Below are 26,093 nucleotides of genomic sequence, written 5' to 3' on the forward strand. Positions count from 1 at the left end.
GTGACAAGATGTGAAAATTGCTGATCAGACACCTCCATCCAATCTCACTGAAAAAGAGCCACTTTGCAAAGAATGGGCAAAAATTTCAGCAGTAATTGCAGAGAAAGGTTGGTCCTGCAAAGTATTGAGTCAGGGGGGCTGAATACAAATGCATGTCACAATTTTCAAACTTATATTTAGAAAACAATATCACTTCCTTTACACTTCACAAATACTTGATTATAATTCTTTAAAAATAATGAGAGTTTCAAGTTTTAAGCATAAATATTTTTATTTCAAAGCATAAAAATACATTGAATTCAAGAATTATATTTTATGCCAACTCTAATATATAACTGACCAAAAGAGGCAGTCATCTTGTAAAGATCTGATAAAGGAATTTAGAGTATTTTTAATTTTTTTCTGTAGAAAAAAGCACAACTTCAGGACAGAAGGACCTGATAAGGAGACACTACGAAGGTGTGACTGTTAAGACCATCCACTCTCTGAACGCTGCAAAACATTTCAGCCTGTCCCTAAAAAGTGTGACCTCCTATAATGTAACATGTTGGTACACACATAGTTAATGTGCTTAAAATGTGCAGACACGCCGGTATCTGAATTATAATTTCTGATTGATGCTGGACTAATGTTTAGTGATTTGTTCAGGTCTATGCCCTACTATTACTGTCAACCGTGGAGTAAGATATCTGAATGCAAAATGAATCACTTAGGATTTAGGTGAAATGGACATTAGACTAAATAAAAATAGGAAACTTGGAGGGTTATTCGTAAACTATGCGGGACCTCTGACGGATGCCTCAGCGCATGAGGAGACTGTGCTTGGGACCATCCACGCGCTCCAGCTTCTCAAAATGTTTCCTTGCATTTCGTATATTTATTAAAGTTGCTGCTGAGGCTGTTAGGGAAAAAACGAGGGCGGAAGAGAGAGCGAAGAAGGAATAGAGACAAAGAGCGCGAGCAAAGGAGGGAACGAGCGCGAGCAAAGGAGGGAACGAGCGCGAGCAAAGGAGGGAACGAGCGCGAGCAAAGGAGGGAACGAGCGCGAGCAAAGGAGGGAACGAGCGCGAGCAAAGGAGGGAACGAGCGCGAGCAAGGGAGGGAGAAAAAGAAAGCGAGACAGCGAAAGAGAAGTAGGTATAGAGAAAGAAGGGAGAGAGCAAAAGGAGGGAGAAAACACAAACATGTTACAATGCAGAATGTCATACATGATGTTGACAAGGGTGCAACTCCTAACATTTATAGATGAGTGAATAGTAAACTCACAAAGTAGATACACAAAAATTACAAACAATTGCAATTTCATATAAAACAAAACAAGTGCTTTCTAATTAACCTTTTCACAGATTTTTAACTACTTATTAATTCCAAGGCATTGATTTTAAAGTGAACGTGACAACGGATACTTGCTCCACAATCTGTGGGCAGCGTGTACCAGGCACTGGCTGTGTAATCTCAGCTAGGTATGCTTGACGCTGTGGTATTTCAGAAAAAAACAATTTTAAAAGCTGCTGGAGAATGAGATGCACGGAAGACTCGTTGGAAAAGCAGGTCCCCAGCAGCTTTTCCCAGCTTTATATATTATAATATAATATATAACACACACACACACACACACACAGTGGGTACGGAAAATATTCAGACCCCTTTAAATTTTTCACTCTTTGTTTCATTGCAGCCATTTGGTAAATTCAAAAAAGTTCATTTCTTCTCATTAGTGTACACTCTGCACCCCATCTTGACAGGAAAAAAACAGAAATGTAGAGTTTTTTGCAAATTTCTCAAACAAGAAAAGCTGAAATATCACGTGGTCATAAGTATTCAGACCCTATGCTCAGTATTGCGTAGAAGCACCCTTTCGAGCTAGTACAGCCATGAGTCTTCCTGGGAATGATTAGAAAGAGAAAGAGGATCCATATAACAGAGTTGCTAAGGCATACCATATTCACATGAGTAATTATTCCCACCACTAGAAAAATGTAGAAAAACAAAAAAAAACACAAAGTGGTTTAAAGGGAAAACACAATACATATTTTATTAACGCAGCGATAGCACTTTATATATCGGTGAGATGGGAGCAGCATGTATACAGTTGTTCTAACTCTGCATGCTAACAGTCACTACTTACAGGCACTTTAAATCAGGGTGGATTGATTTAAATCACGCCGATTTAAATCATGATTTAAATCACGATTTAAATCAAAAGATTTTTTTCTATTTAAATCGGATCGATTTAAATCATGATTTTAATCATGATTTAAATCACTGATTTAAATCAAAATGTTTTTTTTTAATATAAATCACGATTAAAATGAGAAGTGAGAGCAGTGTGCATGTGCGCCCATAGTTACACGGACGAAACTAGGGGCAACGATCTAACGCCAGGGTGAGGGGGGGACCCCAAAGTAAGTAAAAATCTTTTTTGTTTTACTATATGGCAATAGGTAGGTGTTTAAAAGCAGCATGTCTTAATTGTATAAACTATTAATAGCCTCCACATTTTGTTCATACTGCCCCTTTAATTCCACACTTCTAGCTTGGTTTCAGTTTTGGTTTAGTTTCTTTTTCCCTGCATTCAGTTGACATGCCGAAACTTGCTGGATAGTCAGCAGTACTTGGCTCAGGCTGTAGTAACATCAGCAGTGCTTGGCTCAGGCTGTAGTAACAATCAAACTTCATAAGTGATCTGTGTGAGCCATGGCAGCAGGTCGTAAGAGAGACCCTATTTGGGTTCATTTTGTTGAGATGCCAGCAGCAGATCTTGGAAAGAAAGGTTCAAGAGCAAAGTGCAAATACTGTCAAAAGGATATCCAAGGACTTGTTTGCCGTTTGAAATCACATTATGAAAACTGCAACCAGAAGGGAAATGAAGATGTTGATAGTGATACAACTAATGTCAATGAACCCCCACAGCTTCTTATGCACCAGGAGCCTAGTACTAGTGGTAAGTCTGGCAATTCATTTACAACCTATTTTTTTAACAGACATTTTACTGGGATGGTTAAAGTCTATGAAAAGAAAAATTTCTAGCACTGGTAGTTCTGGAGTATAGAATTTAAATTTATGTTAAGGCAATATTTCACAGAAAATTAACGCTAAAGGACATGTGCACCTTTATTTTTTTAAGGTGCACATGTCCCCCCCCCCCCCCCCCCCGCAGCGCTCTTACCTCCGATCCCCGCAGCGCTGAGATCCGTGGCTTCGTTTTGACCGTCCGCCTCCCGTCCTCCGGTTTCGGCCTACTCGCAGTGATCCAGCGGCGTGACGTCAGCGGGCCGCACGCTCCATTGAAATGAATGGAGGCGCGCTCGCGGACGGGCAGAACGAAGCCACGGATCCCCGCAGTGCTGACATCGGAGGTAAGAGATCTGCGGGGGGAGGACATGTGCACACTGTGACTGGCTGCACCTTAAAAAATAAAGGTGCACATGTCCTTTAAGTAAAAATAAAGTGTGTATACGCTTATTTTTTTTTTATTGTAGGCTGCAATTCACTTTTGAAGTCTGCCAAATTGACCATTTTAAAAAAAAAACATTTTTAAAACTTTTGTGACATAATTTTTTTCAGTTGCTGAGGCTCTGATATTAGTTACCAGTATTACAGCAACCTCACTGGAAAACTTGAGTAGCATAACTTTTGAGACAGCCCTTATAGGACGAGGACCATTACATTGTTCAAAAAGTTTGTTTCAATATTTTCGTTATATTTCTTCAAATACGCAGTCGATTTATATTTTTAATTTCTGTGCTTTCAGGGTCAAATATGGCTTGTGCTGCACGTGACAATCAATATCTGGTTACAACTTCAACAAAGCAGCCCAAAAAAAAAACTTTGCGTGCAACAAAGTGTAGAAAAATTCATCTTAAAGACTACGACGAGCCAGAAAGAACATTTTGATGAATTAATTGCTAAATTCATATTTGCAACCAATTCTTCTTTCCGACTAGTTGAGCACCCATTGTTTGTACAAATGATCGAAGGAATTAGACCAGGCTACAAACCACCAAGTAGTTTTGATATCTCAGGAAAACATCTTCAGGCTGTATACGACATAGAAAGAGCGGCTTGTACAAAATATTTGAAAGACAAGGTTGTTAACATGAGCTTGGATGGTTGGAGCAACATCCACAACGACCCCATAATTTGCACTTGTGTCACAACAGAAGATGGTGAAACTTACCTTACAGACACAATCGACACATCTGGAAATTCACATACTGCTGAATATTTACTTGAAATTGCTAAGAACTCAATTCACCAATGCCAAGAACAGTTTGGATGTAAAGTAAGGAGCTTAGTTACTGATAACGCAAGCAATGTGGCAAAAATGCGAGCGGAACTGGCACAGGATGACACAAATGTCATTACATACGGTTGTTCTGCCCATTTGTTGCATCTTTTGGCAAAAGACCTGCATATTTTGGGTGTTAAGGAACATGTTGTAGAAATTGTTAAATATTTCCGCAATAATCATTTTGCACATGCAACCTACAAGGAAATGGGAGGACTGAAGTTGGTTCTACCACAAGATGTTAGATGGAATACCTTGGCTGACTGCTTGGAACTGTTTATTAACAACTGGTCAAAATTACTGTCCATTTGCGAAACACATCGGGATAAAATTGATGCTAATATACGAAGCAAAGTATTAAATCTTGGTGTGAAGAGAAATGCAGAGGACCTTTTGGAAAGGTTAAAGCCAATATCGATTGCGTTGGATAAAATGCAGAAAGATACTGCAACCATAGCTGATGCCACAGAAGTTTGGAAAGATTTAGAAGGTTCTCTAGATCTCTTGAACCTCTCAAACAATGTAAAGGTTGCAATACAGCACCGCAAGGACCAAGCATTAAAAGAAGAACACTATTTAGCCAATATCTTGCATCCCATCTACAGAGGGAAAAAATTATCTGAGGCGGAAATCAACTCTGCAATGGAGTGGCTCGCCAATACTAACCATGACATTGTGGCAACTGTGCTGAAATTGAAGTGTGAATCTGCACCATTTCAAAAATACATGTTTGCAGATAACGTCGTTAATGAACTAAAACCACTGGACTGGTGGAAGTCGCAATCACTTGTTCTTCCAGCAAAGATAATAAATCTAGCTACTCAGCTACTGACTGCATCGGCTTCATCCGCAGGAGTAGAGAGATTGTTTTCTTCATTTGGTTTTGTGCACACAACAGTCCGAAACCGCTTAGGAACTGCTAAAGCAGGACAACTGGTTTTCCTATTAAAAGTCCTAAATAAACAGTAGGCTTAAAGGACTGATGTATTCACTGAAGATGTTTGCTTACTTCAAACGTTAGAGATAGGCTATTGTTAAAAAGTACTTACTCTCTGTAGTTCAATTCTGAGTGTTTAATAGTGCAAATAAAAATTAGGTTTCATAATCAACTGTTTTAATATATTTTTATTTGTGTAAAACAATTAGATTTGAAAAAAAAAAGTTTTGCTTGTGTACAACTTGATTAAAAAATCTGATTTAAATCAAATGATTTAAATCAAAAAAATCTGATTTTTTTGATTTTTTTAAAAAAATCAAGATTTTTATCCACCCTGCTTTAAATGTTATGGGGGTGGTTTAGGACCAATTATTGATGCTATATAAAAGTTCACTTACAACTATATGGTATATTTTATAAACATCTTGTAACAGAGTGGTTCCGATACCATCCCTGTTTTTCTTACATGTATTATATGTTTGTGTTTTTTTGTGCTCAATATTATTCAATGTGATTTTTCATGCAAACTGAACATGTATATGTATGCATAATGGCGACATAAATGTTGTTGCATACTGATGTTTTGGTGACTGGAATCCCTCTATCTATAATGTATAATGAAATATATTGATTGTACTATGCACTTGCTGCGTTAATAAAATATGTATTGTGTTTTCCCTTAAACCACTTTGTGTTTTTTGGTTTTTCTTCTTGGGAATGATGAAACAAGTTTTTCACACCTGGATTTGGGGATCCTCTGCCATTCTTCCTTGCAGATCCTCTCCAGTTCCGTTGGATGGTGAACGCATGTGGATAGCCATTTTCAGATCTCTCCAGAGATGCTCAATTGGGTTTAGCTCAGGGCTCTGGCTGGGCCAGTCAAGAATGGTCACAGAGTTATTCTGAAGCCACTCCTTTGTTGTTTTAGCCGTGTGCTTAGTAGGGTCATTGTCTTGTTGGAAGATGAACCTTCGGCCAAGTCTGAGGTCCAGAGCACTCTGGAAGAGGTTTTCTTCCAGGATCTCTCTCTACTTGGCCGCATTCATCTTTCCTTCAATTGCAACCAGTCGTAATATCCCTGCAGCTGAAAAACACCCCCATAGCATGATGCTGCCACCATGTTTCATTGTTGGGGTTGTATTGGGCATGTGATGAGCAGTGCCTGGTTTCCTCCACATATACCGCTTAGAATTATCACCAAAAACTTCTATCTTCGTCTCATCAGACCAGAGAATCTTGTTTCTCAGTCTGGGAGTTCATGTGTTTTTTGCAAACTCTATGCGGGCTTCCGTAAGTCTTGCACTGAGAGGCTTCCATTGGCCACTCTGCCATAAATGCCCAACTGGTGGAGGGCTGCAGTATCATAGTATCATAGTATCATAGTTTTTAAGGTTGAAGGGAGACTCTAAGTCCATCTAGTTCAACCAGTGATCATTGACTTTGTGGAACTTTCTCCCATCATCCTACTACATCTCTGGAGCTCAGCCACTGTGATGTTGGGGTTCTTTACCTCCCTCACCAAGGCTCTTCTCCAAACAATTGCTCAGTTTGGCTGGACGGCCAGGTCTAGGAAGAGTTCTGTGGTACCAAACGTCGTCTATTTAAAGTATTATGGAGGCCACTTTGCTCTTAGGAACCTTGAGTACTACAGAAATTCTTTTGTAACCTTGGCCAGACCCTGTGCCTTGCCACAATTCTGTCTTTGAGCTCCTTGGGCAGTCCCTTTGACCACATGATTCTCATTTGGTCTGACATGCACTGTGAGGTCTTATATAGACAGGTGTGCGGTTTTCAAATCAAATTCTATCAGTTTACCGTATTTTTCGGACCATAAGATGCACTTTTTTTCCCCCAAATGTTGGGGGAAAGTTGGGGGTGCGTCTTATGGTCTGACTATAGGGCTGCGGCTGGGAATGAGGGTGCTGCGGGTCATCGGGGGCACGAGCAGGCAGCAGCAGCGCCTGCCGTGACCACGTGGGCCCGCTCATTACATATGCACGCCCATCCTCCCGCCCATCTCTCAGCGCTGAAGCCGGCACTGACAGGTGGGCGGAAGGATAAGCGGGGACGCGCGCATAGCAAAGAGCCGACCGCATGATCACCCCTGGCAATTACAGCCTGGAGTGATCATGTGCGGCTGTATTCACTGCCCCCCGCGCGTCATTACCAGCGCGGGGTGCAGTGAATCAGTACACTCACCCGTCCCAGTGTGTGGAGCCGCCCCCCTGCTGCACGCGATGTCTTCCTGTCTGTGCCGGTCAGCTGATCTGTGCCGGTCAGCTGGTCTGTGCCGGTCAGCTGATCTGTGCCGAGCCGGTCAGCTGATCGGCACAGACAGGAAGACATCGCATGCTGCAGGGGAACGGCTCCACACACACAGGTCAGCGTGCCAGAGAGGAAGATGTGATCGGTGCCGCAGGGAGTGAGGAAAAGGTGAGTATAAACGTTTATTTTTTTCTCTGTGCTATAGGATACAGGCCATATACCAGGATGGTATATGAGCATGATGGGGGCATATAGCAGGATGGGAGTATGTGAACAGGCTGGATGGGGGGGGGGGGGGGTATGTGAACAGGCTGGATGGGGGGGGGGTGTATGTGAACAGGCTGGATGGGGGGGGGGTGTATGTGAACAGGCTGGATGGGGGGGGGGTGTATGTGAACAGGCTGGATGGGGGGGGGGTGTATGTGAACAGGCTGGATGGGGGGGGTGTATGTGAACAGGCTGGATGGGGGGGGGTGTATGTGAACAGGCTGGATGGGGGGGGTGTATGTGAACAGGCTGGATGGGGGGGGGGTATGTGAACAGGCTGGATGGGGGGGGGGGGGTATGTGAACAGGCTGGATGGGGGGGGGTATGTGAACAGGCTGGATGGGGGGGGGGGGTATGTGAACAGGCTGGATGGGGGGGGGTATGTGAACAGGCTGGATGGGGGGGTATGTGAACAGGCTGGATGGGGGGGGGGGGTATGTGAACAGGCTGGATGGGGGGGGGGGTGGTATGTGAACAGCCTGGATGGGGGGGGGGGGTATGTGAACAGCCTGGATGGGGGGGGGGTGTATGTGAACAGGCTGGATGGGGGGGGGGGGTATGTGAACAGGCTGGATGGGGGGGGGGGGGGGTATGTGAACAGGCTGGATGGGGGGGGGTATGTGAACAGGCTGGATCGGGGGGGGGGGGGTATGTGAACAGGCTGGATGGGGGGGGGGGGGTATGTGAACAGGCTGGATGGGGGGGGGGGGTATGTGAACAGGCTGGATGGGGGGGGGGGTATGTGAACAGGCTGGATGGGGAGGTATGTGAACAGGCTGGATGGGGGTTTATAGCAGGATCATATACAAGGCAGGAGGATCATTACCAGGATGGGGTACCTTAGTAGAGAATTTGGGGACATTACCCCCATAACAGTGTCAGCAGCAGATCCTCGCCCCATATCAGTGTGTCATGACCACATTTTTTGCTTAAAGTTTTATTTTCCCATTTTCCTCCTCTAAAACCAGGGTGCGTCTTATAGTCCGGTGCGTCTTATAGTCCGAAAAATACGGTAATTACACACAGCTGGACTCCAATGAAGGAGTAGAACCATCTCAAGAAGGATCACATGGAAATGGACAGCATGTGACTTAAATATGAGCAAAGGGTCTGAATACTTATGACCATGTGATATTTCAGTTTTCCTTGTTTAATAAATTTGCAAAAAATTCTACATTTCCCTTTTTTCTGTCAAGATGCAGAGTGTACATTAATGAGAAAAAAAAATTGAACTTTTTTGAATTTACCAAATGGCTGCAATGAAAGAGTGGGTTCGGGGTCTAAATACTTTAGGTACTGTGTGTGTGTAAAATATCATATCATATCTCATCATATCATATCTCATCATATCATATCTCATCATATCATATATATAAAGCGACCGAGAGAAAGCGACCGAGAGAAAGCGACCGAGAGAAAGCGACCGAGAGAAAGCGACCGAGAGAAAGCGACCGAGAGAAAGCGACCGAGAGAAAGCGACCGAGAGAAAGCGACCGAGAGAAAGCGACCGAGAGAAAGCGACCGAGAGAAAGCGACCGAGAGAAAGCGACCGAGAGAAAGCGACCGAGAGAAAGCGACCGAGAGAAAGCGACCGAGAGAAAGCGACCGAGAGAAAGCGACCGAGAGAAAGCGACCGAGAGAAAGCGACCGAGAGAAAGAAAAAAAAAAAAAAAAAAAAAAAAAAGAAGAGAACCCAGCATGTGATAATTCTGAGCATTTGTATACGCTATATATGAGGGCTAATAGCACAGAGGGTAAAACAACACTTACGGATTGATGGATCAGACATGACAACCATTACATAGGTGTTGGATGTAAAAATATCAATGAAAGCTGCAAAGTTGGAATTCCGAACCTCCATGCTCTGGAAAGATGCAGCCAACTTACTGTGAATAACAAAGAAATAGTGAGAATATGAGGGAAAAAAAACCATCCAAATCATCTCCAGGACTTTCTGTATTGAATAAAAACTTACAAACGAAAATTGCTGAAATTAGCTAGAAATAGTCAGACAAACTTTAACCCCTTCTCAAAATGACACGTGCTACATGTACATTGCAAGCCTGCACCTTACCCGGCAGATGATGGCTGTGTTACTCAGCCATCATCTGTTTCTAACAGCAGCGACCAGAGTTAGCTCTGATCACTATGGTTTAGTGATTTAAATGCTGACTTTCAATCAAAACTACAACTTGGCCAGGATAGAATAAGCCTAATGTTGATGGAAAAACAAAAAAAGGTTATGACTCTTGGAAGAAGGGAAGGCATAAAATTGAAAAAAAAAAAAAAAAAAAATGACCACGACAAAAAGGGATTAACCAATGTCATTTCTGTCTTACCTGCAGCTTAGTTTAAACTGCTTTATAATATTACTGATCTTTTCAAACCGATGAATGTCCCTTTGCTCCTTACATTGATAATGAGAAATAACCTGAAGAGGAAGAAGAAAGATAAACAAATAAATTCCAATGTTGCTTAAAATTAGCTCAGCACAAGATGGAAACTCACCAGAAATGTCGCCCTCTCAAATAACAGGACTTCATCCGCCTCAATAATCTGGGCGAAGTTACGCAAGTTTGACTCCAGCTGCTGGACATTGGGAATGAGCTGGTAGACGATACTGGACCAGGCCTGAAAAGAGAAAACGTCAAAGTGACAGATACAAAACACCTTAGTTCCCTAAGAGGAGACCGTGCAAACATGATCTACCTTATACAGTGTCTCGTCCCAAATAGAAGTCCTAAAACAAGCACAGTCCAGGGGTCGGGAAAGGCGCCGCAGATCCTCTTCACGTTCTTTAAATATCTAAAGATTAGATACACAAATTCAGCAAACAAGAAAATACATTGCAACATAAGTGGAAAGAAATCTCCTGGGCTTGGATAGTCAGTAAGAGCTGGTTAAAGAGCAAGCTGAGCAATTTAACCTCCAGCTTGAGAGCAGAAGAGGTCAATGGTCAGTGCGGAGCCAAAATCAGATTTTCAACAAGTCATTGTACCAAACGCCCAGCTCAATGAACACTGGACGTTTCTGCCACTTTATAATGATTCTGGACATTTCTACTAGTAATGACTGGTTCTAGGTCACAAAAAAAAAAAAAAAAAAATCACAAAAGCCAACATGTGCTGAAGCGAGCAGCAGGTAATGCCATGCAGTGCAGGAGAGGAAGCCATTCAAATACAGGTTAATTTCGTGCCCTTAGTGGCGGAGTTATGCCACTGACTGATGATTCGAGGTGGAAGAAGGGAATTTTGTTTACTTACCGTAAATTCCTTTTCTTCTAGCTCCTATTGGGAGACCCAGACAATTGGGTGTATAGCTTCTGCCTCCGGAGGCCACACAAAGTATTACACTTTAAAAGGTGTAACCCCTCCCCTCTGCCTATACACCCTCCCGTGCATCACGGGCCCATCAGTTTTGGTGCCAAAGCAGGAAGGAGGAAACTTATAAATTGGTCTAAGGTAAACTCAATCCGAAGGATGTTCGGAGAACTAAACCATGAACCAAAGAACAATTCAACATGAACAACATGTGTACACAAAAGAACAACAGCCCGAAGGGAACAGGGGCGGGTGCTGGGTCTCCCAATAGGAGCTAGAAGAAAAGGAATTTACGGTAAGTAAACAAAATTCCCTTCTTCTTTGTCGCTCCATTGGGAGACCCAGACAATTGGGACGTCCAAAAGCAGTCCCTGGGTGGGTAAAAGAATACCTCGATAAAAAGAGCCGTAAAACGGCCCCCTCCTACAGGTGGGCAACTGCCGCCTGAAGGACTCGCCTACCTCGGCTGGCATCTGCCGAAGCATAGGCATGCACCTGATAGTGTTTCGTGAAAGTGTGCAGACTCGACCAGGTAGCCGCCTGACACCTGCTGAGCCGTAGCCTGGTGCCGCAATGCCCAGGACGCACCCACGGCTCTGGTAGAATGGGCTTTCAGCCCTGAAGGAACCGGAAGCCCAGAAGAACGGTAGGCCTCAAGAATCGGTTCCTTGATCCACCGAGCCAAGGTTGACTTGGAAGCCTGCGACCCCTTACGCTGGCCAGCGACAAGGACAAAGAGCGCATCAGAACGGCGCAGGGGCGCCGTACGAGAAATGTAGAGTCGGAGTGCTCTCACGAGATCTAACAAGTGCAAATCCTTTTCACATTGGTGAACTGGATTGGGACAAAAAGAAGGTAAGGAGCTATCCTGATTGAGATGAAAAGGGGATACCACCTTCGGGAGAAACTCCGGGACCGGACGCAGAACCACCTTATCCTGGTGAAACACCAGGAAGGGGGCTTTGCATGACAGCGCTGCTAGCTCAGACACTCTGCGAAGTGATGTGACTGCCACTAGGAAGACGACCACCTTCTGCGAAAGGCGTGAAAGAGAAACATCCCTCATCGGCTCGAAAGGTGGTTTCTGAAGAGCCGTTAGCACCCTGTTAAGATCCCAGGGTTCTAGCGGACGCTTGTAAGGTGGTACTATGTGGCAAACCCCCTGCAGGAACGTGCGTACCTGCGGAAGCCTGGCTAGACGCTTTTGAAAAAACACGGAAAGCGCCGATACCTGTCCCTTGAGAGAGCCGAGAGACAAACCCTTGTCTAATCCGGATTGAAGGAAAGACAGAAAAGTGGGCAAGGCAAACGGCCAGGGATTAAAACCCTGATCAGAGCACCAGGATAAGAAGATCCTCCACGTCCTGTGGTAGATCTTGGCGGACGTTGGTTTCCTGGCCTGTCTCATAGTGGCAATGACCTCTTGAGATAACCCTGAAGACGCTAGGATCCAGGACTCAATGGCCACACAGTCAGGTTGAGGGCCGCAGAATTCAGATGGAAAAAAGGCCCTTGAGACAGCAAGTCTGGTCGGTCTGGTAGTGCCCACGGTTGACCCACCGTGAGATGCCACAGATCCGGGTACCACGACCTCCTCGGCCAGTCTGGGGCGATGAGGATGGCGCGGCGGCAGTCGGACCTGATCTTGCGTAACACTCTGGGCAGCAGTGCCAGAGGGGGAAATACATAGGGCAGACGAAACTGCGACCAATCCTGCACTAATGCGTCTGCCGCCAGAGCTCTGTGATCTTGAGACCGTGCCATGAATGCCGGGACCTTGTTGTTGTGCCGGGACGCCATTAGGTCGACGTCTGGCGTTCCCCAGCGGCAACAGATCTCTTGAAACACGTCCGGGTGAAGAGACCATTCCCCTGCGTCCATGCCCTGGCGACTGAGAAAGTCTGCTTCCCAGTTTTCTACGCCCGGGATGTGAACTGCGGAGATGGTGGAGGCTGTGGCTTCCACCCACAGCAGAATCCGCCAAACTTCTTGGAAGGCTTGACGACTGCGTGTGCCGCCTTGGTGGTTGATGTACGCCACCGCCGTGGCGTTGTCCGACTGAATTCGGATCTGCCTGCCTTCCAGCCACAGCTGGAACGCCTTTAAGGCTAGATACACTGCCCTTATCTCCAGAACATTGATCTGAAGGGAAAACTCCCTCTGAGTCCAGGTTCCCTGAGCCCTGTGGTGGAGGAAGACCGCTCCCCACCCTGACAGACTCGCGTCCGTCGTGACCACAGCCCAGGATGGGGGCAGGAAGGATTTCCCTTTCGACAGGGAAGTGGGAAGAAGCCACCACTGAAGAGAGGCTTTGGTTGCCCGAGAAAGAGAGACGTTCCTGTCGAGGGACGTCGACCTCCTGTCCCATTTGCGGAGAATGTCCCATTGGAGTGGACGCAGATGAAACTGCGCAAATGGAACTGCCTCCATTGCTGCCACCATCTTCCCTAAGAAGTGCATGAGCCGCCTCAAGGGGTGAGACTGGGCTCGAAGGAGAGATTGCACCCCTGTCTGTAGTGAACGCTGTTTGTCCAGCGGGAGCTTCACTATCGCTGAGAGAGTATGAAACTCCATCCCGAGGTAAGTGAGCGATTGGGTCGGTGTCAAATTTGACTTTGGGAAATTGATGATCCACCCGAACCTCTGGAGAGTCTCCAGAGCAGTGTTCAGGCTGTGTTGGCATGCCACCCGGGAGGGTGCTTTGACTAGAAGATCGTCTAAGTAAGGGATCACCGAGTGTCCCTGAGAGTGTAGGACTGCCACCACTGCTGCCATGACCTTGGTGAAGACCCGTGGGGCTGTCGCCAGGCCGAAAGGCAGTGCCACGAACTGAAGGTGTTAGTCTCCGATGGCGAAACGCAGGAAGCGTTGATGCTCTGGTGCAATCGGCACGTGGAGATAAGCATCCCTGATGTCGATTGATGCTAGGAAGTCTCCTTGGGACATCGAGGCGATGACGGAGCGGAGAGATTCCATCCGGAACCGTCTAGTTTTCACGTGTCTGTTGAGCAGTTTGAGGTCCAGAACGGGACGGAATGATCCGTCCTTTTTTGGCACCACAAACAAGTTGGAGTAAAAACCGCGACCACATTCTTGAAGGGGAACAGGGATCACCACTCCTTCTGCCTTCAGAGTGTTCACCGCCTGAAAAAGAGCATCGGCTCGCTCTGGGGGCGGAGATGTTCTGAAGAAACGAGTCGGAGGACGAGAGCTGAGCTCTATCCTGTAACCGTGAGACAGAATGTCTCTCACCCATCGGTCTTGGACATGTGGCAACCAGGCGTCGCAAAAGCGGGAGAGCCTGCCACCAACCGAGGATGCGGTCTGGGGAGGCCGAAAGTCATGAGGAGGCCGCCTTGGGGGCGGTTCCTCCGGCGGTCTTTTTAGGACGTGACTTAGACCTCCATGAAGCAGAGTTCCTCTGGCCCTTCTGTGGCCTGTTGGACGTGGAGAATTGAGACGTGGCTGAGGGCCGAAAGGACCGAAACCTCGATTGTATCCTCCGTTGCTGAGGTCTGTTTGGTTTGGACTGGGGTAATGACGAGTCCTTTCCCTTGGATTGTTTAATAATTTCATCCAATTGCTCGCCAAACAGACGGTCGCCAGAAAATGGCAAACCGGTTAAGAACTTCTTGGAAGCAGAGTCTGCCTTCCATTCGCGTAGCCACATGGCCCTGCGAACTGCCACTGAATTGGCGGATGCTACCGCTGTACGGCCCGCAGAGTCCAGGACGGCGTTCATGGCGTAGGACGAAAAAGCCGACGCCTGAGAGGTTAAAGACACAACCTGCGGAGTAGAGGCACGTGTGACTGCATTAATCTCAGACAGACAAGCTGAGATAGCTTGGAGTGCCCATACGGCTGCGAATGCCGGAGCAAAAGACGCGCCTATGGCTTCATAGATGGATTTCATCAGGAGCTCTATTTGCCTGTCAGTGGCATCCTTGAGCGATGAACCATCTGCCATTGCTACTATGGATCTAGCCGCCAGTCTAGAGACCGGAGGATCCACTTTGGGACACTGAGCCCAACCCTTAACTACGTCAGTGGGGAAGGGGTAACGTGTGTCATTAAGGCGCTTAGTAAAGCGCTTGTCCGGAAATGCTCGGTGTTTCTGGACTGTATCTCTGAAGTTGGAGTGATCGAAAAACGCACTCCGTGTACGTTTGGGAAACCTAAATTGGAATTTCTCCTGCTGAGAAGCTGACTCCTCAATTGGTGGAGCTGGAGGAGAAAGTTCTAGCACCTGGTTGATGGACGCTATAAGGTCATTTACTATGGCGTCCCCTTCAGGTGTATCAAGATTGAGAGCAGCGTCAGGATCAGAGCCCTGATCTGCCACCTCCGCTTCATCCTCCAGAGAGTCCTCATGCTGAGACCCTGAGCAGTGTGATGAAGTCGAGGGAAGCTCCCAGCGAGCCCGCTTAGCCGGTCTGGGACTGCGGTCCGTGTCGGAGTCCTCACCGTGGGACCTAGGAGTCACCCCAGGAGCACTTTGCTGCTCCGACCGAGGGGGGCCTGGGGGCAATGAATCAACAGTGCCCGGGGCCTGTGTTACAGGTCTGGACTGCAAAGCTTCTAGTATCTTAGCAGACCATCTATCCATAGACTGAGCCATGGATTGTGAAAGTGACTCAGAAAGTTTCTCAGCCAACACTGCAAACTCTGTCCCTGCCACCTGGACAGTGGTAGCCGGTGGTTCTACCTGGGCCGGGGGTCCCACCCGTGGCTGAGGCTCCGGCTGAGTGAGTGTCACAGGGGCCGAGCATTGCACACAATGAGGGTAGGTGGAACCTGCAGGTAACATAGCCGCACAAGAGTTACAGGTTGCAAAATAAGCCTGTGCCTTGGCACCCTTGCTTTTTGCGGACGACATGCTGTTGTCTCCTCTTAGAGTAATCAGTGAGGGTATATAGCCAAAAGCAAATAATGCGGCCGAACAGAGCAAATGTATACAGTATATGGATATATAGATATATAGATATATATATAGATATATATATAGATATATAGATATATATATATAGATATATAGATATATATATAGATATATATAGATATATATATAGATATATAGATATATAGATATATATATATATACACTCTTCGGCACCCGGGGGGGCCAGCACCAGGTAACCGGTGCGGCTTACCGACCGCCCTCAGCGGTTGTGTGTCCACCAGATTCCCTGCCTGGGCCTCCCAGAGCTGTGGAGCTCGGTCTGAAGTTCTCCACCGGCAGAAGTGCAGATAACAATGGCTGCCAGCGTTCTCAGAGGAGGAGGGAGCCATGGGCGTGCCTCAGAAAGTGCGGGAATCTGGTGCCCCACAGTGCTCAGTGAGGGGGGAGGAGGATACCTAGTATGCTCCAGCCCTCACCGCTGACGTCCAGTCTAGCGTCCCGCCCTTACCCCTGACTGGCAGGCCCGGGGGCGGGAGTATGCGGTACTAGGCCGCAGAAGCCGGGGACTAAAGTTAGTAACCCGGCCGGCAAACAGGCGCGGTCGGCGCTGTAGTCCCGGCGGTGGAGCTGGAGGTGTCAAAACACACAGCAGCCGCTGCAGCTTCTGTTACACAGGCGCTCTATGCGCCGTCCCCAAGGGGACACAGAGTACCTCAGAGTAGCAGGGCCTGTCCCTGATGATACCCGATCTCCTGTCCGTCAGATTCCCCCAGGGGCTGCGGAGGGAGCCCGGTCCCAGTGCATGGTGACCGGTTAGGATCCCACTTCTCCCAGAGCCCCTAAGGGATGGGGAAGGATAACGGCATGTGGCTCCAGCCTTTGTACCCGCAATGGGTACCTCAACCTTAACAGCACCGCCGACCAGAGTGGGGTGAGAAGGGAGCATGCCGGGAGCCCTGTTAGGGGCCCTCTTTTCTTCCATCCGATAAAGTCAGCAGCTGCTGCTGACTAAAATGTGGAGCTTGCGTGCATGTGTGCCTCCTTCAACACAAAGCAAAAAACTGATGGGCCCGTGATGCACGGGAGGGTGTATAGGCAGAGGGGAGGGGTTACACTTTTTAAAGTGTAATACTTTGTGTGGCCTCCGGAGGCAGAAGCTATACACCCAATTGTCTGGGTCTCCCAATGGAGCGACAAAGAAAATGCTATTTACTGAAGATACAAGGTCAATCAGTAGGTAAAAAACAAATTACAATGCTGCCCAGCCATTGCACAGGGAGAAAATGAACTTATTTCCTCCTGGAAGCCACCAGCTTTCAGTCATAGGGGTGTGCATAAAGCAGCTATAATCTCCGCTCACTATACTTGCCCTGACCCTGATTGACAGCCGGCTCTGCAGCGCATGTGTGCATCGTGAGCTGTCAAACTGCATGCTGCCACTCACAGTATAAGGAATGGGGACTATAGCTTCTCTGTGCACAACTCAAAGACTGAAAGCTGGTGGCTGCAGGGAGGAAATAGGTTAATTTTCTCCGTGTTACAGTTCCTTCAGTAAAGAGGCCACTTGACGGTTGCTTGAACTGGCAAACACAGCTAAGACCCAACAGTCAGTACATTACAGAGTGAAGATTTGGCTAGTCGCAATATTTGTGTTAAAAAAATATAAATACCAAAACTGCACTATGAGATCTTATCTCCTCCTTTCACCGTTCTTCCCTACAGCTTGTATACATTTTTTACCATAACTGCATTTAACAAATTCAATCCATGCATTCCCATCAGCATCAGTCTACTAACCAGGTCTCTCTGATCTTCTTGCACCAGGTCCATCTTGTGGACCAGGCAGAAGACTTTTGCATCCGGAGAGTTCTGAAGAATGGCTTCTAAACAAGACTGATAATAATGCATGTCCTTCTCCAGCTCCCGGCTCTCCACATCAAACACGTAGATGAGAACTTCAACATTGCGGAATATATTGTCTCGCTGGCTGGTGAAGTAGTTCTCCATGAATGTGTCCTGACTGCGGATTTAAGGAAATTATGTTTTTGCGTGGCAAAAATAAAAAACATGGAAATAAATGAAAAAATTACAAACATACATCTCAAATATTGAACATTGGAAACAAGTGTGCAAAGAAGGGAATTTTGTTTACTTACCGTAAATTCCTTTTCTTCTAGCTCCAATTGGGAGACCCAGACAATTGGGTGTATAGGCTATGCCTCCGGAGGCCGCACAAAGTATTACACTAAAAGTGTAAAGCCCCTCCCCTTCTGCCTACACACCCCCCGTGCTCCCACGGGCTCCTCAGTTTTGGTGCAAAAGCAAGAAGGAGGAAAAAAATTATAAACTGGTTTAAAGTAAATTCAATCCGAAGGAATATCGGAGAACTGAAACCATTCAACATGAACAACATGTGTACACAAAAAAAAAAAAAAAAAACAGGGGCGGGTGCTGGGTCTCCCAATTGGAGCTAGAAGAAAAGGAATTTACGGTAAGTAAACAAAATTCCCTTCTTCTTTGTCGCTCCATTGGGAGACCCAGACAATTGGGACGTCCAAAAGCAGTCCCTGGGTGGGTAAATAATACCTCATAATAGAGCCGTAACGGCTCCGTCCTACAGGTGGGCAACCGCCGCCTGAAGGACTCGCCTACCTAGGCTGGCATCCGCCGAAGCATAGGTATGCACCTGATAGTGTTTCGTGAAAGTGTGCAGGCTCGACCAGGTAGCTGCCTGACACACCTGCTGAGCCGTAGCCTGGTGCCGCAAGGCCCAGGACGCTCCCACGGCCCTGGTAGAATGGGCCTTCAGCCCCGAGGGAACCGGAAGCCCCGAGGAACGATAAGCTTCGAGAATTGGTTCCTTGATCCATCGAGCCAGGGTTGATTTGGAAGCTTGTGTCCCTTTACACTGGCCAGCGACAAGGACAAAGAGTGCATCCGAGCGGCGCAGGGGCGCCGTACGAGAAATGTAGAATCTGAATGCTCTCACCAGATCTAACAAGTGCAAATCCTTTTCACATTGGTGAACTGGATGAGGACAAAAAGAGGGTAAGGAGATATCCTGATTGAGATGAAAGGGGGATACCACCTTAGGGAGAAATTCTGGAACCGGACGCAGGACCACCTTGTCCTGGTGAAACACCAGGAAAGGGGCTTTGCATAACAACGCTGCTAGCTCAGACACTCTCCGAAGTGAAGTGACTGCAACTAGGAAAACCACTTTCTGCGAAAGGCGTGCGAGAGAAATATCCCTCATTGGCTCGAACGGTGGTTTCTGAAGAACCATCAGCACCCTGTTCAGATCCCAGGGTTCTAACGGACGTTTGTAAGGAGGGACGATGTGACAAACCCCCTGCAGGAACGTGCGTACCTGTGGAAGTCTGGCTAGGCGCTTCTGAAAAAACACAGAGCGCAGAGACTTGTCCCTTAAGGGAGCCGAGCGACAAACCCTTTTCCAATCCGGATTGAAGAAAGGACAGAAAAGTGGGCAAGGCAAATGGCCAGGGAGAAAAACCCTGAGCAGAGCACCACGACAGGAATATTTTCCACGTCCTGTGGTAGATCTTGGCGGACGTTGGTTTCCTAGTCTGTCTCATAGTGGCAATGACCTCTTGAGATAATCCTGAAGACGCTAAGATCCAGGACTCAATGGCCACACAGTCAGGTTGAGGGCCGCAGAATTCAGATGGAAAAACGGCCCTTGAGACAGCAAGTCTGGTCGGTCTGGTAGTGCCCACGGTTGGCCGACCGTGAGATGCCACAGATCCGGGTACCACGACCTCCTCGGCCAGTCTGGAGCGACGAGGATGGCGCGGCGGCAGTCGGCCCTGATCTTGCGTAACACTCTGGGCAACAGTGCCAGAGGAGGAAACACATAAGGGAGTTGAAACTGCGACCAATCCTGAACTAAGGCGTCTGCCGCCAGAGCTCTGTGATCGCGAGATCGTGCCATGAATGCCGTGACCTTGTTGTTGTGCCGGGACGCCATTAGGTCGACGTCCGGCATCCCCCAGCGGCAACAGATCTCCTGAAACACGTCCGGGTGAAGGGACCATTCCCCTGCGTCCATGCCCTGGCGACTGAGAAAGTCTGCTTCCCAGTTTTCCACGCCCGGGATGTGAACTGCGGAGATGGTGGAGGCCGTGGCTTCCACCCACATCAAAATCCGCCGGACTTCCTGGAAGGCTTGCCGACTGCGTGTTCCGCCTTGGTGGTTGATGTAAGCCACCGCTGTGGAGTTGTCCGACTGAATTCGGATCTGCTTGCCTTCCAGCCACTGCTGGAACGCTTTTAGGGCAAGATACACTGCCCTGATCTCCAGAACATTGATCTGAAGTGAGGACTCTTGCTGAATCCACGTACCCTGAGCCCTGTGGTGGAGAAAGACTGCTCCCCACCCTGACATACTCGCGTCCGTCGTGACCACCGCCCAGGATGGGGGTAGGAAGGATTTCCCCTTCGATTATGAAGTGGGAAGAAGCCACCACCGAAGGGAAGCTTTGGTTGCCTGAGAGAGGGAGACGTTCCTGTCGAGGGACGTCGGCTTCCTGTCCCATTTGCGTAGGATGTCCCATTGAAGAGGACGCAGGTGAAACTGCGCGAAAGGGACTGCCTCCATTGCTGCCACCATCTTCCCCAGGAGGTGCATGAGGCGCCTCAAGGGGTGTGACTGACCCTGAAGGAGAGATTGCACCCCCGTCTGTAGTGAACGCTGCTTGATCAGCGGAAGCTTCACTATCGCTGAGAGGGTATAAAACTCCATGCCAAGATATGTCAGCGATTGGGCCGGTGTCAGATTTGACTTTGGAAAATTGATGATCCACCCGAAACTCTGGAGAGTCTCCAGAGTAGCGGTGAGGCTGTGCTGGCATGCCTCTTGAGAGGGAGCCTTGACCAGCAGATCGTCTAAGTAAGGGATCACCGAGTGACCCTGAGAGTGGAGGACCGCCACTACTGCAGCCATGACCTTGGTGAAAACCCGTGGGGCTGTCGCCAGGCCGAACGGCAGTGCCACGAACTGAAGGTGTTCGTCTCCTATGGCGAAGCGCAGGAAGCGCTGATGCTCTGGAGCAATCGGTACGTGGAGATAAGCATCTTTGATATCGATCGATGCAAGGAAATCTCCTTGGGACATTGAGGCGATGACGGAGCGGAGGGATTCCATCCGGAACCGCCTGGTCTTTACGTGTTTGTTGAGCAGTTTTAGGTCCAGGACAGGACGGAAAGACCCGTCCTTCTTTGGAACCACAAACAGGTTGGAGTAAAAACCGTGACCCTGTTGCTGAAGAGGAACGGGGACCACCACTCCTTCTGCCTTCAGAGTGCCCAGCGCCTGCCGAAGAGCATCGGCTCGCTCGGGAGGCGGAGATGTTCTGAAAAATCGAGTCGGAGGACGAGAGCTGAACTCTATCCTGTAACCGTGAGACAGGATGTCTCTCACCCAACAGTCTTTTACCTGTGGCAGCCAAATGTCGGAAAAGCGGGAGAGCCTGCCACCGACCGAGGATGCGGTGTGAGGAGGCCGTAAGTCATGAGGAAGCCGCCTTGGTAGCGGCACCTCCAGCGGTCTTTTTAGGGCGTGACTTAGACCGCCATGGATCGGAGTTCCTCTGATCCTTCTGAGGCCTTTTGTACGAGGAGAATTGGGACCTGCCCGCACCCCGAAAGGACTGAAACCTCGACCGTCCCCTCCTCTGTTGGGGTAATTTTGGCCTGGGGTAAGGATGTTTCCTTTCCCTTGGATTGTTTGATGATCTCATCCAGTCTCTCACCAAACAAACGGTCGCCAGAAAATGGCAAACCGGTTAAGGACGTTTTGGAAGCCGAATCTGCCTTCCATTCCCGTAGCCACAAGGCCCTGCGTATTGCCACCGAATTGTCGGCTGCAACCGCCGTACGGCTCGCAGAGTCCAGGACAGCATTAATAGCGTAGGACGCAAATGCCGACGTTTGCGAAGTTATGGACGCCACTTGCGGCGCAGACGTACGTGTGAGTGCGTCAATTTGCGCTTGACCCGCTGAGATAGCTTGGAGTGCCCATACGGCTGCGAATGCTGGAGCAAAAGACGCGCCGATAGCCTCATAGATGGATTTCAACCAGAGCTCCATCTGTCTGTCAGTGGCATCCTTGAGCGAAGCCCCGTCTTCAACTGCAACTAAGGATCTAGCCGCCAGTCTGGAGATTGGAGGATCCACCTTGGGACACTGAGTCCAGCCCTTGACCACGTCAGGGGGGAAGGGATAACGTGTATCCTTAAGGCGCTTGGAAAAACGCTTATCTGGACAAACTCGGTGTTTCTGGACTGCCTCTCTGAAATCGGAGTGATCCAGAAACATACTCGTTGTACGCTTGGGGAACCTGAAACGGAATTTCTCCTGCTAAGAGGCTGACTCCTCCGCTGGAGGAGCCGAGGGAGAAATATCCAGCATTTGATGTATGGACGCGATAAGATCATTCACTATGGCGTCACCATCAGGAGTATCAAGGTTGAGAGCGGCCTCAGGATCCGAATCCTGATCAGCTACCTCCGCTTCATCATACAGAGAGTCATCCCTCTGAGACCCTGAACAATGTGATGAGGTCGAGGGGATTTCCAAGCGAGCTCGCTTAGGCGGTCTGGGACTGCGGTCCGTGTTAGAGACCTCACCCTGGGATCTATGAGACACCCCGGGGGAACATTGTTGTTCCAACTGAGGGGAACCAGGGGGCAGTGATTCCACAGTGCCCATGGTCTGAGATACCGGTCTGGACTGCAAAGCTTCTAGAATCTTAGCCATAGTCTCAGAAAGTCTGTCAGTAAAAACTGCAAACTCCGTCCCTGTCACCTGGACAGTGTTAGCTGGTTGTTCCCCCTGGGCCCCCCTTAGCAGAGGCTCCGGCTGAGCAAGTGCCACAGGGGCCGAGCAGTGCACACAATGAGGGTCAGTGGAACCTGCCGGTAGCGAGGTTGTACATGCGGCGCAGGCAGCATAGTAAGCCTGTGTTTTGGCACCCCTGCTTCTTGTGGGCGCCATGCTGTTGTCTCCTTTGAGCAACACAACAGGGTATATAGCCAGAAATCAACTGTGCACCATACAGTGTAAAGTATAGCCTGTAAACATATAAACTATAATTACACTTCTGCACAAGTGGGGCCAGCACCTCAGGTGCTGCTTACCGCCCGCTTAAAGCGGTTGTGTGGCCACCAGAATCCCTGCCTGGGTCCCCCAGAGTTTCTCCCCTCTGCAGCGTCCGAGGAGCTGACAGGAATGGCTGCCGGCGTCCTGAGGAGAGGAGGGAGCCGTGGGCGTGACCCAGAAAGTGCGGGAACTGGTGCCCCACTGTGCACAGTGAGGGGGGTGGAGTATGCAAAGCATGCTCCAGCCCTCAGTGCTGCCGTGCTGTACAGCGTCCCGCCCTTCCCCTGACTGGCAGGGCTGGGGGCGGGAAGAAAAAGAGACTAGGCCCAAAAGCCGGGGACTCGAGTTATAAGCGCGGCCGCCGTATAAGCGCGGCCGGCGCAGAGTCCCCGGCGCACTAACAGTCCCAGCCGCGCCTCAGTAATAACAATGGCAGCGGCGGTCAGCGCGGTAGTCCCCATACACAAACACACTCAGCGACGCTGCAGTGTATAATGGCACAAACACGGTCAGCGCCGCAGTCCCCGGTGCACTAGCACACCCAGCAATGCTGGAGTGTTGCTGTGCGCGGTCCCCACGGGGACACAGAGTACCTCAAAGTAGCAGGGCCATGTCCCTGAACGATACTCGGCTCCTATCCAGCAGGCTCCTCAGGAGTTGTGGATGAAGCACGGTCTCAGTGCCTGGAGACCGATTAGGATCCCACTTCACCCAGAGCCCTAAGGGGGATGGGGAAGGAAAACAGCATGTGGGCTCCAGCCTCCGTACCCGCAATGGATACCTCAACCTTAACAACACCGCCGACAAGAGTGGGGTGAGAAGGGAGCATGCTGGGGGCCCTATATGGGCCCACTTTTCTTCCATCCGACATAGTCAGCAGCTGCTGCTGACTAATCTGTGGAGCTATGCGTGCATGTCTGCCTCCTTCGCACAAAGCAAAAAACTGAGGAGCCCGTGGGAGCACGGGGGGTGTATAGGCAGAAGGGGAGGGGCTTTACACTTTTAGTGTAATACTTTGTGCGGCCTCCGGAGGCATAGCCTATACACCCAATTGTCTGGGTCTCCCAATGGAGCGACAAAGAAATACTGCCATAATTGAGGCTGAATTCTCGCAACGCTTTTTTTTTCCTCATAGACAAAAAAAAAAAACTGGGCAAGTGGCGAGGGAGAGAAATAAGGGGAATAAGTGCGCTGGGTGCAGTAATCAGTAAAGTGCTACATGTGGTGGTATCAAGTGGCGATACAGTCACCTTAAAGGGCTGTCCACTACTCCCAATGTCCAGTATTGGTAGTGATGCGGACGGCCACTGAGCTCAGCATAGACACAACACCCCCTCAGAACTGTTGCGTTCACTGATACTGAACACCAGGAGCAGCACAGAAGACTCAGCATGTGCAAATGAGTCTAGGGGGTGGGCCTAGTAGTGATTGACAGTCATCCCTGTACGAGTGTGCAGGGGGAGAGAGCTGTCAATCACTAGTAGGAACATCCACTGGAATCATCCATATAAATACTGGGGATTTCAATGAATAAAATACAAGTTAGTTTTTCTGAATCTTCTTCCTCAGACTGATCTAACATTCAGCTTCTAATGCTCTATACCGCACTGTCCACAGATTAGAGACCATGATCTACACAACAGGTTAAGACAGAACAAGAATCAAGAATTTGTTTATATCAACTTACCCTCCACAGTCCCAGAGATTCAGCACCAGGTTCCCCAAAAACCTGACATGAGAGTGCTCAACGTCAACTGCGAGGGAAAAGAAAAAAACCCATGGAATCATAAGACAATAATCGCAGAGGGAAGAGTGCTACTCACAGAACAGGTCTTACTGGTGGCCCCCAAGCGCCGGGTGTCTCGCGCAATGTAGTTTGCAAAAATAATAGATCTCATGCTGGTCTTCCCAGAGCCACTCTTCCCCATCAATAGCACCTAGTGGGATACAAGAGGAAACCAGGTCAGACACTGCAGAGGGGCGCTCTGGTTAGGTGTGCAGCAGTTTTAGAGGCGGTCGGCAGTGGCACGGGGCAGTTTTTAAAGGCAAGGGGCAGTTTTTAAAAGGCACAGGGCGGTCGGCAGGGGCGCAGAGCAGTTTTTAGATGCACAGGGCGGTCGGCAGGTGCGTGGGGCAGTTTTTAGAGGCACGAGGTGGTCGGCAAGAGCGCGGGGTAGTTTTTAAAGTCGCGGGGTGGTCGGCAGAGGGGCAGTTTTTAGAGACGTGGGTGGTCAGCAAAGGCGCAGAGCAGTTTTTAGAGGCACCGGGCGGTCGGCAGGGGTGCAGGGCAGTTTTTAGAGGCACCGGGCGGTTGGCAGGGGCACAGGGCAGTTTTTAGGGGCACCGGGCGGTCGGCAGGGGTGCGGGGCAGTTTTTAGGGGCGCAGGGTGATCGGCAGGGGCGCAGGGCAGTGTTTAGAGGCACCGGGCGGTCGGCAGGGGTGCGGGGCAGTTTTTAGGGGCACCGGGCGGTCAGCAGGGGTGCGGGGCAGTTTTTAGGGGCGCAGGGCGATCGGCAGGGGTGCGGGACAGTTTTTAGAAGCGTGGGGTGGCAGTTTTTAGAGGCATGCGGTGGTCGACAGGAGCGGGGGGCAGTTTTTAGAGTACGGGGCGCACAGCAGAGCAGCAGGCTGTTCTGTAGCAGTTACCTTTTTCTTCATGGCTGAGCTGGGCATAACCAGAAAATCCTGAAAGAGAAAAACATGATGAGATGACAATGCCCAGGAATGTGACGGACACACGTACGGGCCGGCCGGGTCTGCCAGAATACGAGGGGTCCCCGGCGACCACTTGGAGGCCCGCCTGCAGCCCTCCCGGTGGGTTTCCTGCCCGCACTGACCTCCGGCACCGGCCCTCACACGCCTGCCGCTCTATGCACAGCCCCCGGCGGCAGCACGGGCACCACTGACCTCATAAGCACCCACCTCACACAAAGCGAGCGATCACCACCCGGATGTCGCGGGATCACATGATCCATCATCACATGACCGCAGCG

At 49.0% G+C, this 26,093-nt stretch overlaps 1 protein-coding gene across 2 annotated transcripts; it reads right to left on the reverse strand.

Annotated features, from left to right (window-relative positions):
* Window positions 1-252: 252 nt before the first annotated feature.
* LOC142250589 (ras-related GTP-binding protein A) lies at window positions 253-26,093 on the reverse strand. Of its 2 annotated transcripts, none has more exons than XM_075322770.1 (10): window positions 26,023-26,093; window positions 25,747-25,785; window positions 24,937-25,036; window positions 24,787-24,853; window positions 17,778-18,000; window positions 10,470-10,565; window positions 10,269-10,391; window positions 10,100-10,191; window positions 9,531-9,646; window positions 253-898 (listed from the first exon to the last, which is right to left on the reverse strand). In XM_075322770.1, the coding sequence occupies exons 2-10, from the start codon at window positions 25,771-25,773 to the stop codon at window positions 801-803; spliced, it is 942 nt and encodes a 313-aa protein (XP_075178885.1). In that variant the 5' UTR covers window positions 25,774-25,785; window positions 26,023-26,093; the 3' UTR covers window positions 253-800. The 2 variants fall into 2 exon arrangements, with proteins under 2 accessions (XP_075178885.1, XP_075178886.1); XM_075322771.1 differs by lacking the exon at window positions 26,023-26,093 and adding an exon at window positions 25,938-26,011.

The sequence above is a fragment of the Anomaloglossus baeobatrachus genome, chromosome 9 (assembly GCF_048569485.1).
Source record: "Anomaloglossus baeobatrachus isolate aAnoBae1 chromosome 9, aAnoBae1.hap1, whole genome shotgun sequence".
NCBI lineage: Eukaryota > Metazoa > Chordata > Amphibia > Anura > Aromobatidae > Anomaloglossus > Anomaloglossus baeobatrachus.